Genomic DNA, 13,543 nt, shown 5'->3' on the forward strand with positions numbered 1-13,543 from the left:
TATTTATAATTTCCTTTCAGCCTGGCGAAAGGACAAAGCCATCAACAAGCCATTAAACGAGTTTACAAAATAAGGGCTCGTAAATATTTTGCGTAGATTTTACGTCGAAGCTCGCTTACACGACGACAAATTTTACAGCCGTAATTTAATGAGAGCAATTCGTGCTGGTCTAGAAAGAAAACATAAATTTCAGTGTCATTACTAACAGAGAGTTCAAGCCGGGAAATGACGCTCTCAATGCTCACCTGGTCGATCTCGCTCGTGAAGGTAAAATTTCGTCCACGAAACATAAACCACTCATGATACCCCACTGAAGATGTTGAAATTCTCTATGAAAAGAAGCAGCTTGTCCTACCCTCGAGCAGCCAGTTCAATCCTCAGCGATTGTGAACGACTTCGTTTCTGGCTCCATTCATTGTCAAGTTAGTAAAGAAAGCGCTCTGATGGAAATCCAACAAAAAATAATTGGTAATTTCGCTTTCGACTGCAGGTTCAGCCTCGACTTCTTCACTGGTCGTTTTCGCCTGGTCAATTCCACAATCGTATTTTCCAATATAAAGCACTGCTCCAATTGAACACAAGATAAAAGGGGCAGAAAGACAAAGCGCCGGCTGTTTCGTTCACGGCGGTTTTCACATTTTACGGAAAGCGCTGCTTAACAATTTTTCACTTTGATCCTGTTCTTGAAAGGAAGTTAGATTCCCTGTAACGTTTTCCACCAGTTGTATCTTGCTTTTGTCTTTCATGGAATTTAAAAAAGTTTCTTTTCCTTTCAAATGTTCTACTTTTTCCCCAAACATATGCTTTTGACTGAAGATAAATCTGAATATTGAAAGACGGGGGGATTTTGGAAGCCAATTGAAAAACTTTGACGTGATCGACATATGACAGACTGGCAGTTCCCGCGTGTTGCGAAAAATATTTGAAGGATAATATAATAAACACAACAGAAAACTGTTCGCTTCTCGGAACAGATAATGTCCGGGGACAAATATCTGAGCATATTTTTCGCCAAATGGAGGCTATCGTTTATATATAAAAAAGATAAAAAGCGAATTTGAAGTTCATGCAAAATCAAGCCTGAGGTTTGTTTTTCGTTTGGTTTTATTTATTATTATTATTATTATTATTATTATTATTATTATTATTATTTTTATTATTTTTATTATTACTATTATTATTTTTTACATAACGAAATAGGAAAACTAGCTGACGGTAGATCTCAAAATGGAGCACAACGCGATATATTACTCAGATTGAGATGACCTCAGACCAGGGAAACTAATATTTCCCAGAAAAGCTGCCTTAGCGAAAATAAGTTTAAATTCATTTTTAAATTGAGTAGTTTAAATTGAAGGCAATAGGCTGATGAAACTCGAAGTCGCTCTATTTATGAATAAGCTAAGGTTCATCGATAATTACTTCTTCGAAACCATTTAAGCGAATTACTCAGAAGCGGGCATACTCTTGCTCGTAACGTTGTAAACTGAAATTTGTCAAATGCGATTTTTAAGTAAAATGGGTTGTTTGTCCTTTTCTCTTCAGTGTTTTATGGTAGAAAGAACCTTATCGCCGAATTTCCCAATTCCAGCTGAAGGACGCTAATCAAATCCAACAAGTTCTACACAATTTGTTTCTGTTTAAATTGTGTATTGAGACGTTCTATTTCTAATTTTATTTGAAGCCAAGCCTACCATTGTTACTTCCTTTCATACATCTTTTGTCATGTGAAAATGAACTATATATAAGAACCTGCCAAGCGTGCAGTACAAAAACCTTAACAATATTTTACCTTAGCGGACTACAAAGGAATAGCCTATTACATGGTTTTAATATGCTATTTATTTTCCTTTTCCTTGTGTTTTTCCAGGCTAATTCACACTCTGAAAAGGTTGATTAACAATTATACAGCTGGTTAGAAGTTGGTAAATCAGGATTTAATTTTTCAGCAGTTTTCTTTTGGTTGTGGCCACTTGAAAGAAAAAAAAATTTGGTTTAACAATTTGAGTAAGATCTCATCTTTAGGGATCAGTGCTGCGGTTTTAAACAGGTCATTTCCTCAAACTACTCTTCCGCCGGGCTTGAAAAGGTGTTAAAAGTTTACAATCTTATACAAACAAGTAAATTAAACTAAACAAAGCTGAATCTTTTTTTATTTCAACAATAGGAATTAGTTTGCATCTTTTTGGAAAATGATAGAAACGTTTTGTTGAATAGGGGTTTTTGTTGTATTGCAAGCCATTTTCTTTAAAAGGATACAGTCCTTGTATCAAATTAGAACTTTTGTGATGAAAAAAGTAACTATATTTTTCATGTGACCAAAAATAAGTGAAAATCGTTTTTAGCTTATTTTGATGCTCGATTTTAAGTAAAATTTTATACAAATGAAACCAATTTGACGATTGATAGTAGAGATATTTACCTTACCTAATTGCTCTACAATAAGTAAAGTTGTCTTGTTTGTTTTAACGATAAACTGAAAAACAAGATACGGAAGTTAAATACATCTGCATTCATACGACTATCAATTGAGCTACAGCGTTCATTCTAGAGTGCCAGTGTCTTTGCTTTTCAACATGGAAGCTCTAAACTCTAGCGTTGCAGCAAAAAACATTTCAGCTGGTAGAACATATCTAGGAAACCTTGCGAACGAAACTGGAACCACAAAGACCATCAAAACCGTCGCTTTGTCAACGTTGATCGTAGCCGCCATTGTTGGTAACTCCCTTGTCGTTGCATCCGTGTACAAGAACACAAACAAGCGAATGCGTGTAGTCAGCAACTATCTTATAGTTAACCTCAGCATTGCGGACATGTTTCTAGCAATTTTTAGCTTGTCTCGTTTGATATTTTTTATCCACATTGGTTTTGAGTGGCCGTTTGTTGGAGGTTTTGGTGTGTTCAGTTGCAAAGCGCACAACTTTTTCATCGTTCATTTGTTGTTTGTTTCCACCATGAACTTCATGGCGATTGCAATCGACCGTTTCGTGGCTGTGTACTTTCCGTTTTCAACAGTTATGAAAGGAAAATTGCTGTACTTAATAATCACAGCTACCTGGGTAATCCCCACCTGCTTTTTCGCGTTTTACTGGAAAATGATGAACTTGGAAGTGCGACTAGGAATAACGGTTTGTTACGCAAATGTTCTTGCAGTTTTTCCAACAGTGGAAGACTTTTATGAGTTTCAGACCGCACAAGGAATCATTTTGACCGGCTTCACACTCGCTGTAACAGTCGCTCTGTATGTAGCCATTGGTGTGAAGCTTTTTCGAAGGCGGCTACCTGGAAATCAGGAAGAAAACCACGTTGCTCAGAGTGAGGTAGTAGCACGTCGTGTCGTTCGCATGATGGCGTCTGTAGTTCTGGTATTCTGTGTGTGCTGGTGTCCTCATTGGGTGCTTACCACCATTTGCACTATAAACCCACGACAAGACGTCTGCAGAAATCCAGATGCAAGATTCGTGAAATTCGTGGTGGCTTATTCGAACAGTGCAATAACCCCCTTTATTTACCCTTTGTACTCGGCAAACTTCCGCTTCAGTTTCAAGCAAATTTTGAGAGAATTGTTTTGTCGTAAACGAGGAAGAGTGAGTCCCCAACGTAGCTCACTGCGAAGGACCAAAAATCAAGGAAGAACGATAGAAACAGAGCTCCAAAGACTTCCCGCTTCAAACTGAATTCAGCACAATTGTAAATGATCACAGTGACGTGAAATTGCTGCTCAGTAGCTTTCATCTAAATGTTCGAACTTGACGATTTCATGATTCAGGGACTCGAAAGTTAGAAACATCTTGCAAAGCCGAAAACACACTTCTCTGTGAGTGAATTTCTAAAAATGTCAAGAATTATGTTGTTAACAATTAGAAGTATTGTAGAAGACAAAATAGATACCTACATATAGGACACAGCCATGTAAATTCAGAGTAGTTACATCATATATATAAACGTAACTAAAAAAGATGTAATATTTCAGCATGTTGCGAGCATCGTACATGAAACAAAAAATATGTAGAACCTAGATGGCTATATGTAGACCTAAACTAAGACAGGGTGTAAGGAAATGAATCCCATTACTCTGCAAAGGCACTTTGTGCTGTCCTCTTAATTAGATCTGCAGCTTCCATGAAGGATACGTTTTGAGAGGAACGAGGTTATTGCATTTGTTTTTCATTTATATTTGGTATTGTTCACTGAAACAACCATTGAGCAAATATAATAAGTAATAACTGAAGTTAAGTGAACGCCACACTCGCAGTCTTTGCTAAATTCGATGACAAAAAGTTTCAGGAGAGAATCAAAATGATTTCCAAGCTAGAAGAACTCAAAACCCAGTACCTGCTGATAATTTCAATACGCAGAGAATGAAAGATACTCCGAGTAAGTTCATTGTGTCAAAATATTTAGAGAAGAAAAATACTTGAATTTTTCCAGCTATTAGCTGAATAGACCCTTCTCCAAAATGGCGGCCGAAAATTCACATAAGTTAAAATTAAACGTATACCAGCACTATAAAGAGCACTTTTACTTTAGTAACCCTGCAAAGTTTCGGCGAAAATTGAAAATTTTGCAGACGTTTGTATGACTTGGGGTATGACGTATGCCCCCAGTCATACACACGTCTGTAAATTTGTCAAATTTCATCTTACATTTCCTAACCTGATATAACACCTAACTTTGCAAGGGTTACTGAAGAAAAGTTGCTCTTTCTATTCCTGGTATCAGTTTTTCATTCAGTTCAATTTTAACTCATTCAAATCTGTTGCCGCCATTTTGGAAAAGGGTCTATTACGGAGGAACCAAAGAACTTACAGAAGGCGCGTCTTCGTGCTCAGTCCATGTAAGAGAAGTCGCATTAAATAGATGTTAAAAAAGAAAGGTTTTTTTGTTTCTAACAGAAACGTTTCTTTCAGAAAGTTAGTAACATTTATTACTGTATTACACATGCGTGATCTATATAATAAAACGATCATCCCAATTAATATATCGTCCTTCGTAAACGTTTTGTCAAGCCTGGGATGTGTGTCACGTTAGCTATACGTTCATGTATGATTGGACTCAGTTTGTGGTATATTGATATTTGAGTTTTTTGGGTCTCACATTTTTGGTTGAACATTTCCACCTAAAATTCAGAATATACCCGAGCAGAATCTCTCTAGGTGAAGTGTTGAAAACTGAAAAGGAAAAACATCGGAAATGAATTAAGGCCTGAAGCGGAAACTTCGACCGAGTACGCATGATAAGGCTGCATGGTAGATAGATACGTAAATATATGTAGTTCCCGTGATAGTACAATTCACACGTTGTGAATAACGCGGAATATACAAGTGAGAGCTTTTCACAAAGTGGAAATGAGGTTTTCAAATTAAAAACTGAGCTGAAATCAACACTTCGGCAATGATCACAAGGTACATTGTTTATCCAGATGTTGGTTATTTCCGTGATGTTTAACCAAAACTGAGTCACGGATATATGTGACCTAGTTCTTTTAACAGCATTTATGAATATGTAAATGAAAATTTCAGTTCAAAGCCAAATTGACCGACACAAATCACATGGCTTGATTGTTGAAGTGTGTGTTATTTCCTGATTCTTCATACCGGGCTTTTATTTGTGAAAACAAAATGGAAATGTTTAAGAACGGTGACCTTGATTGTAACAAAGTAAAACTAGAAATACGTGACTCGCAAAACCTCGCGAAGCTGGGGCTGGGTGGAAAGCCCTCTTTACTCGTATTGTAGCATCAAATGAGGAGATTAAAAGGTCGTAAAATTATAGATAGAAAAGGCTTGGCTTCACCCGGCCTTGGGTGGAAGAAAGTACTAGTTTTGTAAGCGATTTTTGTTAAATACGATTGTAACACTGTCATCGTTACATTTCTGAAATTTTTTTTATCTAGTATTAGCTTAAAGCTTGAAGAGTTTCTGGAATTAAGTAATTTTAGTGATTACGTTTTTTCTACAGGTGCTCTTATTTAAAAAATCGATTTAGTTTAGCTGCCACATCGTTTGACAGTGTTTTACTAGAAACAAGTTGTTATACCATGCAATGCTTTTCTTTCGCTTCTGTGAAGGCCCTGAATCAGATCAGTTCAATTACTTATCTTTACAGTGACGTCTTTAAGAAAATGAAAAACATTGTTATGTTAATTTGAGTGATTTATAAAGGAAAAGAGCAAAGTTTTAGATTATTGATATTTCTCTTACGTTCGATGGTACTTTAGAAAATCGTTAAATGCCTTAGTTACTATATATGAATTAACTTTTTATAATCTCTCATTTTAAGCCGACGGCAGCTTTAAGATATTATACTTTAGAGCTGGATTTCTAGTTAAGCGGGGTTGTGTACTATTCATGTATCAAATTAGCACAAGTGTAGTAAACAAAAAATTACAGAAACAGTCAGGTGCCTGCATGTATGCAATAGCTGTAAACGAACAACATCGTTATATCAGGGTTAAATTATTGTGGAAGAAGCTGAGTGGCTGTAGAGTTTATTGCGAGTTTATTGAACGCCATGTGAAAAACATTCCGGACAAGCGTATCCCGTGGAGCAGTAAAAAAATGAAATTCGAGCGAGCGACTTTGAGAAAGTCTAGATCAAAATGATCGCGCAAGGTCCATTCAATGAGAAGCGAGCGAGCGACTTTGAGGAAGTCTAGCTCAAAATGACTGAGTGTTGTCTCATGCGTGCTCCAGCATTTGTGCGTGCAGAGGTGCACATCGCTATTTCTCACCCTCGAAAGCTTTGAGGAAGATAACTCCAGGAAAAGAAATGATCCATAAATTGTTTACGCTGGCTAGTACAGTGTATTATTTAAATAATCTTCTTGGAATATATTAAACACAAGGAGGGGTGTTTGGACATCAGACGGAACTCTCTTTTGAGAGTTTGATGTCGCTTCTTAAACCATTTATTCTAAATTTGGAGAAATTGAAAGCAAAAGTTTGCCAAATTTTATGATAACCAAAATCACATTCCCAAACCTTCTTCACACGCTGTAGCGATTCCCTTTCTTTCTCTACATGAAGTATTAATGAACTAGAGGCATGATTAAGGAAACACTTTTGTCTTTTGGCCGTGTTCGTATTCTGTTTAACTGCTGCGGGTATTCTACCCAATATAAAGTGCGCAGACATGACGTATTATCAGCGATTTGATAGGTGAATTTTAATTAAATAAATAAGCTTTTGGAATATTTGTTAATCACTTCATAGCCTGTTTAATTATTAAACTTGCCAAACTGACTGATGTCCTTTCCCTTCTTTTACACAGCAAGTACGTGGTAACGAAGACGGCGACAATGCAAAATTTACAAAGCTAGGATACGTTATAAGGGCTCGCCATGTTCGTGTCAGACCTATAAGTTATAATATCAGAAAGTGCATGAGGATTGAGTTGTATGGCTGTCCTTCAACCGGTAAGAGTACACAGTACGCCCCGTTTTGACGCTGAAGCTAGCTCTCGTGTGTCATATTAAATGGCACAGTATCAGCTTAACAGTGGTGTGTGAGGGAGATGATGTAGCTTGATGGCCGAATGGTTGGTGTTCAGGTCGAGCACTGTTTCATGTTCTGGAAAGTCCTACGAAAATTTAAGATCTAAGAATAATCAATTACTGCTTTTTTTTATTTTTCACTCAAACTGCGTGAGAATGAGCGCTGGATGTGGTGAACGTAAATAGTAGTGCAATGTAAGATATCATCACTTGCTGAAGTTGTTTGATCTCTTCGTAACGTTAACGCATGCCCAGAGCAGAGCGGCATCTTGTTTTCTCCCAGGCTCAAAATCACGAAAGAGAGAATCCGTTATCAAGAGGTTACAGTGAATATTTGTTGTGTTACCCTACTGTTCTTGGTATTGTCGATACGGATTTTCAGGTCAAAAGGTGCGACTCATTTTTGGTGAACATAAGTCGAGCCTTGCAGTATTTGGCACGGCCCATGGGAGATGTAGAATCTGAGAAATTTATGAACGTTGCTGACTTGTAAAATATACCTCGGTCCTTCCCGAGGTGCATAACTTTGTTGTCCCGTATATAGAAAAATCTAAAGTGATACAAGAAATTTTCAAAACATTCGCCTGCAATATCTTTATACAAAAATGAAAGTAATAGGTGGATATTACGCCTTACTTGCAGTCAGAAATATCTTTTGAATCACTTTTGGCCGGGAACGAAAATTGAACTCGCCAAAATCTTTGCGAAGAAAAATTAAGCACGTGAGATTAATAGTGTGTCGCACCACAGATGCAAGATTTTATTTCCATTTCAATTCTTTGCAACGAGTTTTCCTTTACCTCGTTACCTCTTGGGTAAGTCATTTACCAAAACAAAACTTGTTTTGTGTATTTGAAGATACTCACGGCAAATTTTCGGTAAAATAAACCTTGTGGTATTTTTTTTCAGGACTTCAGGGCATCGAACCCATTGGATTTGAATCTGGAAGTATAGCGAACTCGTCCATTAAAGCCTCGAGCATGTTAAACCGGTTTCACAAACCAGGATATGGGAGGCTGAACACTGCTATTGAAGGTGGAGCTTGGTGCGCGCACGACACAAACACAAGTCCGTATTTTCAGGTGGACCTACATGAAGTACACAAGATAACAAATATCATGCTACAAGGGAAGTACTCAGGCCTCCCTGAGGAACAAGGCTGGGTTACTAAATTCTCGGTTACCTATAGCAATGACGGAATAGTGTGGAATCAACATGTTGAGGAAGGACTGATGGTAAGTGCATTTCGTTCGTCTTATTTCGTCGGGTGGTGGTGATGGTGTGGGGAAGAAATAGACAGCTATTCTCTGCCCCCTCCCGTAGAAGCAAGTAGGATTATACCATTACAGCTAAATCAAGAGAATATTACATCATGTTCTTCTTGAAAACTGATACATAAACAAAAATGAAAAAAAAAAACAATAACAACAACAGCAACAACAACAAAACAACAACCGAACAACAACAACAACAAAACAAACAATCAAACAAATTAAAAAAAAGCGCGGAAAAGTCAATCGACAAACCTACATTAGACAAGTAAATTATACTTTTCCTTGTGGAATTCTTTTGCGTTATTTTATTTGACGGGTTATCCGCCAGATTAATTCTCTCTTTTTATGAGAATCCATATTACAGATCAATGAAAGGATCTTTTGCGGTTATAGCCTGGGATATTCATGATAAAACTAAGACTAACAGATTGAACGCTAGCTAAAAATACGTTTAACGAAGGCAAAACCACTAACGTGTTCTTTGTTCCAAATGACAGGTTTTTAAAGGTAACAGTTTTAGTAACAAAACAACAAAGCACGAATTAACACCGCCCTTGTTTTCTCGTTTGGTTCGACTCCACGCTGATGAATGGCACCAGATGATTTGCATGCGAGTGGAGCTGATTGGCTGCAAGGGTACTTTAAATTTATTACTTCTAAACGTGACTTTTTATGCCATACTGCTTGATTTAGGAAAGTGGAATTCTTCAGTAAGATCTGTGGGTTTGGGAGGGAGTATACTGATTTGTGTTCAGCTGATGTTATGAAAATTTGTAGTGCAAAATCCGAAATCACTGAAAGTCCCCCTTCTTTCAAGGAATCCCTCGGTTTTTTCTCCGTGGAAATCGAACAAGTCTGATTTAAGCACGCTAGGGTGGGCAAGGTGGTGGGTGTGGGGAGGGGACTCCGGTTTCCTTTCGTTTTTTCTTGAGCTATCACTGAAGAAACTAAAAGAACCCGACGAAAGCGATGGCAGCTGAAACGTCACAAGACAAGATTTTTAATGAGCGAAAGCAATTGCTTTGCACGTGCGTTATACATTTTTGTACATTTCTTTGCCGTCCACTGCAAAACAACAACGTGAATTGACTAAATTCTAGGTTTTCTCAATGGTGAATTTTCTTTCTGTGATATTTTTGTACTCAAGGCTGCCAATGGAATAATGACCAAGAAGTTTACAGCAACGAGAATAAGGACTCAATGAGTCTTTTACGCAAGTCCTTCTGAAGTGAAACTGTTAACTCTTGTAAAATCTATCAAGACTCTTCTTGTTCTGAAAACAAAACAAAAAAAAGGGATCTTGGGTGCTGCATAGTTGCCAAATATTCGGCTGCGAATTGCTACAAGTAAATGTTGAGAAAATGCTTGTTTTAACAAAATGTCTCAGTAAGCAGAAAGCATTTATCATGATACGGTGTTTTCTTTATCATAAAACAACTTTTCCATTCAATAAAGTCGTTTCGTGGAATAATAGCCCATGTTACAGTTGTATGTTTAGTGATCTGACCTTTAAGTGTAGGCAATGCAGGTGTAATTGACTCTGTTTTGAAGCAAACTTCCCTGCTTTTCTTATGACATCATGTTGCTCCTACGCTAACTAGTTTCATTTACATATCAAAAGCACAGAGGTTTGTATCGAAAAAGTCTGCTCCAGCCTCACTTCCACTCAAAGGCCAGGTCACTAAGCACACTATTGACTTATGGATTAGGCCATTTCCGAGTAGCTGTGAACCTCACTATGAAAGCGAGGCTAAGTGCAAAACTTTTCATATCAAAATTAGTTTTGTTTGCATATGAGTGAAAACTAATTTTCAGAACAAAAACTTTGCATTTAGCCTCGCTTTCATAAGGAGGTTCAAGGCAACTCGGAAATGGTCTATTGTTTGTTAATGTTCCTAGCTTGCGCGACACCACTCGGCCTGGAAAATGGGCAATTGCATAGTTCATATCTATCAGCGTCTGGTGGGAGCTTTGGTAGGATTAAATTTAACAACAATCAATTCTGGTCGACGTGGAATTCCAAAGACAGTCGAGACTTCGTTCAAGTGACTCTAACACCTTATGGGAAAACTGTGACGGCGCTTGCACTTCAGGGGGAATCAAGATGGGTTACGAGTTTTACACTCAGCACAAGCGAGGACGGAACTGAATGGAATGATTACATTGTCCAAGGAAAAGTCAAGGTATTCGGTGACAGAGTATTCAGTTTCATTTTGTCCCTCTTGTTTATTGGCTTTTTCGTACACTTGTTTTAATTGTGATTTTCGCTTCTCATGAGGGTGTCGAGAGTAGAACACACCTTTGTCGTTGATTTGATATATAGTGGATGACTCCTCATCATTTTATTGTCGCGGCAGGTTTTTACTGGTTGTACTTCTCATCATGAAATTGTGAGGAGATCGCTGCCAAGAAATATTACGTCACGCTACCTTCGCCTCCACCCTCGAACATGGCAAGAATACAATTATGTCAGTCTGGAACTGTACGGATGTGACGGTAAATATCAGAAAATATCTTGTACCACTGTGGCCCCTCGAATAATCCCACAACTTCGAATAATCGCCCTGGCTTTCCAGTCTGATCATCCCTTTTATCCGCCCCTCCTCTTCTCTCGTGAATTTTAGACAACTCTCTCCCAGTATACTTTTAAGCAGATATATAATCTAAAAACTTTTAAAGGTGGACGATCTTCTGCTGTTGCCGCTCCAACGCCTTGGGACCTTTTACCACCAGCCATTAGGAAAAGTTGCTCTATTGCTATATTTAAAATCAAACTTTTTAATCGAGCGTTTTATTAGTCATAATCAGATAATATCTTTATTCTTTTTGTAATTGTTATTTTAATTATCTTGAAGTAATATTCATTTTTATAAAGCGGTATTTCACCTTTCAGGAAATAGTGCCATATAAGCGTATTGTCATTGTAATTGTCATTAACATATTTTCAAGATATGTGTGACCAACACTGAGTATTCCATTTTATTCCGGATAAGGGCATGGCCACAGCCTGTAACTTGTGTTGTTGTTTATGCACAACTTAAAGTGCCCCTGGGCCGAAAATTTCATTTTCCATCTTTTTGCATTTTCGTGTAGAATATGACCTTCTTACTCATGTTACCAAATTTCAATCCTTTACGGCGATTGGAAGTATTTTTTTTTTAGCTTTTTATTCGAGATTTCACGGCCGCCATTACTTGGCCTTGTTCCGGAAGTTAAGGCTCAAATTACAGGAAGTGACGTCATTGGCTCAACACAAAAAATTCCGCATGGCTAATTTTCATATGGATTCTACTTTATAAACTGTATTCTGCTGTTATTATGTTCAACAGCAGAATACAGTGTATGAAGTAGAATCCATATGAAAATTAGCCATGTGGAATTTTTCGTGTTGAGCCAATGACGTCACTTCCTGTAATTTGAGCCTTAACTTCCGGAACAAGGCCAAGTAATGGCGGCCGTGAAATCTCGAATAAAAAAACTGCCTCCCTTTACCAGCCAACTGAATATACATTTGATAACTGTCGTGTTTTGTTGCTTTCGTTAACTCATCACAGTGTGCGCTGAGCCTTTAGGAATGGTCAGTGGCCTCATTCCGGACTCCAATATCCAGGCTTCCTCTTTTCGTGTTGGAGGAGAGCCATGGCTAGCTCGGCTGGGGCCTGGTTCTGGCTGGGTGCCATCGACTGCTTATTCAACAGAATATCTTGAAATTGACCTCGGTGAGCCGAAAGTTATTACGTACATAGAGATCGAAGGTACTCCAGATGCTGAGCGGTGGTCGACGTTCTTTCAACTGGATTACAAGATGGACAGCAATGAGACTTGGAAGAATTACAAACCTCGTGGTAACGCTCGGGTAAGTGATTACGTTTAGACTAAGTATAAGTAACAACAACAACAACAACAACAAGCAGCCGTAATAACGACAACGACGACGTCGACGAAGATGGATACGTCAACGGCAACAGAATCAACAAAAGCAATAATATTGATTAATGTGAATTATATGAATATCGTACTTTTGAAATGCAGATGAAAGAATTAATACGAGAAAGACCACTGCAGTTATGTAAAAGCAGCTGCGAAAAGAAAGCCTAAAAATATTTAGGCTTGAACAGGATTCGAAAGCTGGTCTTCTGCGAACACGGCGCAGTGCTCTATAAGCTAAGGTTTCAAGATAACTGGGAATTGGTCATTGTTGTAATCTACGCATAGAGGATGACTAAATGAATGTAAAATAGATGAATTTATTACATAGCTGCACCGGTCTGCGCTGAAAAGGAGCATTCTGATTGGCTCCCTGAGCGGAATTTTACTATATGGATTACCAAGATGGAACGCTTGCGTTACAACGTACGTTTCAAATTTTGACAAAAACAAAGGAAAATGTTTTAAATTAAGCTTATGAAGGAGATACTGTTCAAACCGTCATGTCGGGGTTATACTACGAGAGCGACGAATTTTATTATCATAACGTGAAATTCCGAAAGTAACCACCCTCCGAAACTGAGTAGCGAGCCACCCCCATCCTCGAAAATGCGAGACTAAAGTTCAAAAGTATATTTATGTTTCCAATCAACAGTCAAGTGAAAATGACATACAGTGACTTGATCCCGATAATTAAGACACTTTACAACAAGGGAAGGTATCGCCTCTGCCACAAAGCATTGTAAAATGTCCATTCGCGTGTCAACAGTTCATCATGCATGTCGCGCCGTGTTAAAACCAAACCCCATAAAATTTTCATGAAGAACAGGAACGTACTAACAGGAAC

General features: G+C 38.0%; 1 protein-coding gene across 1 annotated transcript in view; it reads left to right on the forward strand.

Moving 5' to 3' along the window:
- Positions 1-13,543, forward strand: part of LOC146483392 (uncharacterized) — a 72,967-nt gene that overhangs the window by 22,496 nt on the left and 36,928 nt on the right. The window contains exons 17-22 of the mRNA XM_085106029.1: positions 7,273-7,417; positions 8,405-8,730; positions 9,267-9,405; positions 10,669-10,952; positions 11,127-11,265; positions 12,324-12,625. Coding sequence (XP_084962155.1) covers positions 7,273-7,417; positions 8,405-8,730; positions 9,267-9,405; positions 10,669-10,952; positions 11,127-11,265; positions 12,324-12,625 — 1,335 coding nt within the window. The remainder of the gene's footprint in view (positions 1-7,272; positions 7,418-8,404; positions 8,731-9,266; positions 9,406-10,668; positions 10,953-11,126; positions 11,266-12,323; positions 12,626-13,543) is intronic.

The sequence above is a fragment of the Pavona decussata genome, unplaced genomic scaffold, assembly GCF_977016875.1.
Source record: "Pavona decussata unplaced genomic scaffold, jaPavDecu1.1 SCAFFOLD_39, whole genome shotgun sequence".
Taxonomy (NCBI): Eukaryota; Metazoa; Cnidaria; class Anthozoa; order Scleractinia; family Agariciidae; genus Pavona; species Pavona decussata.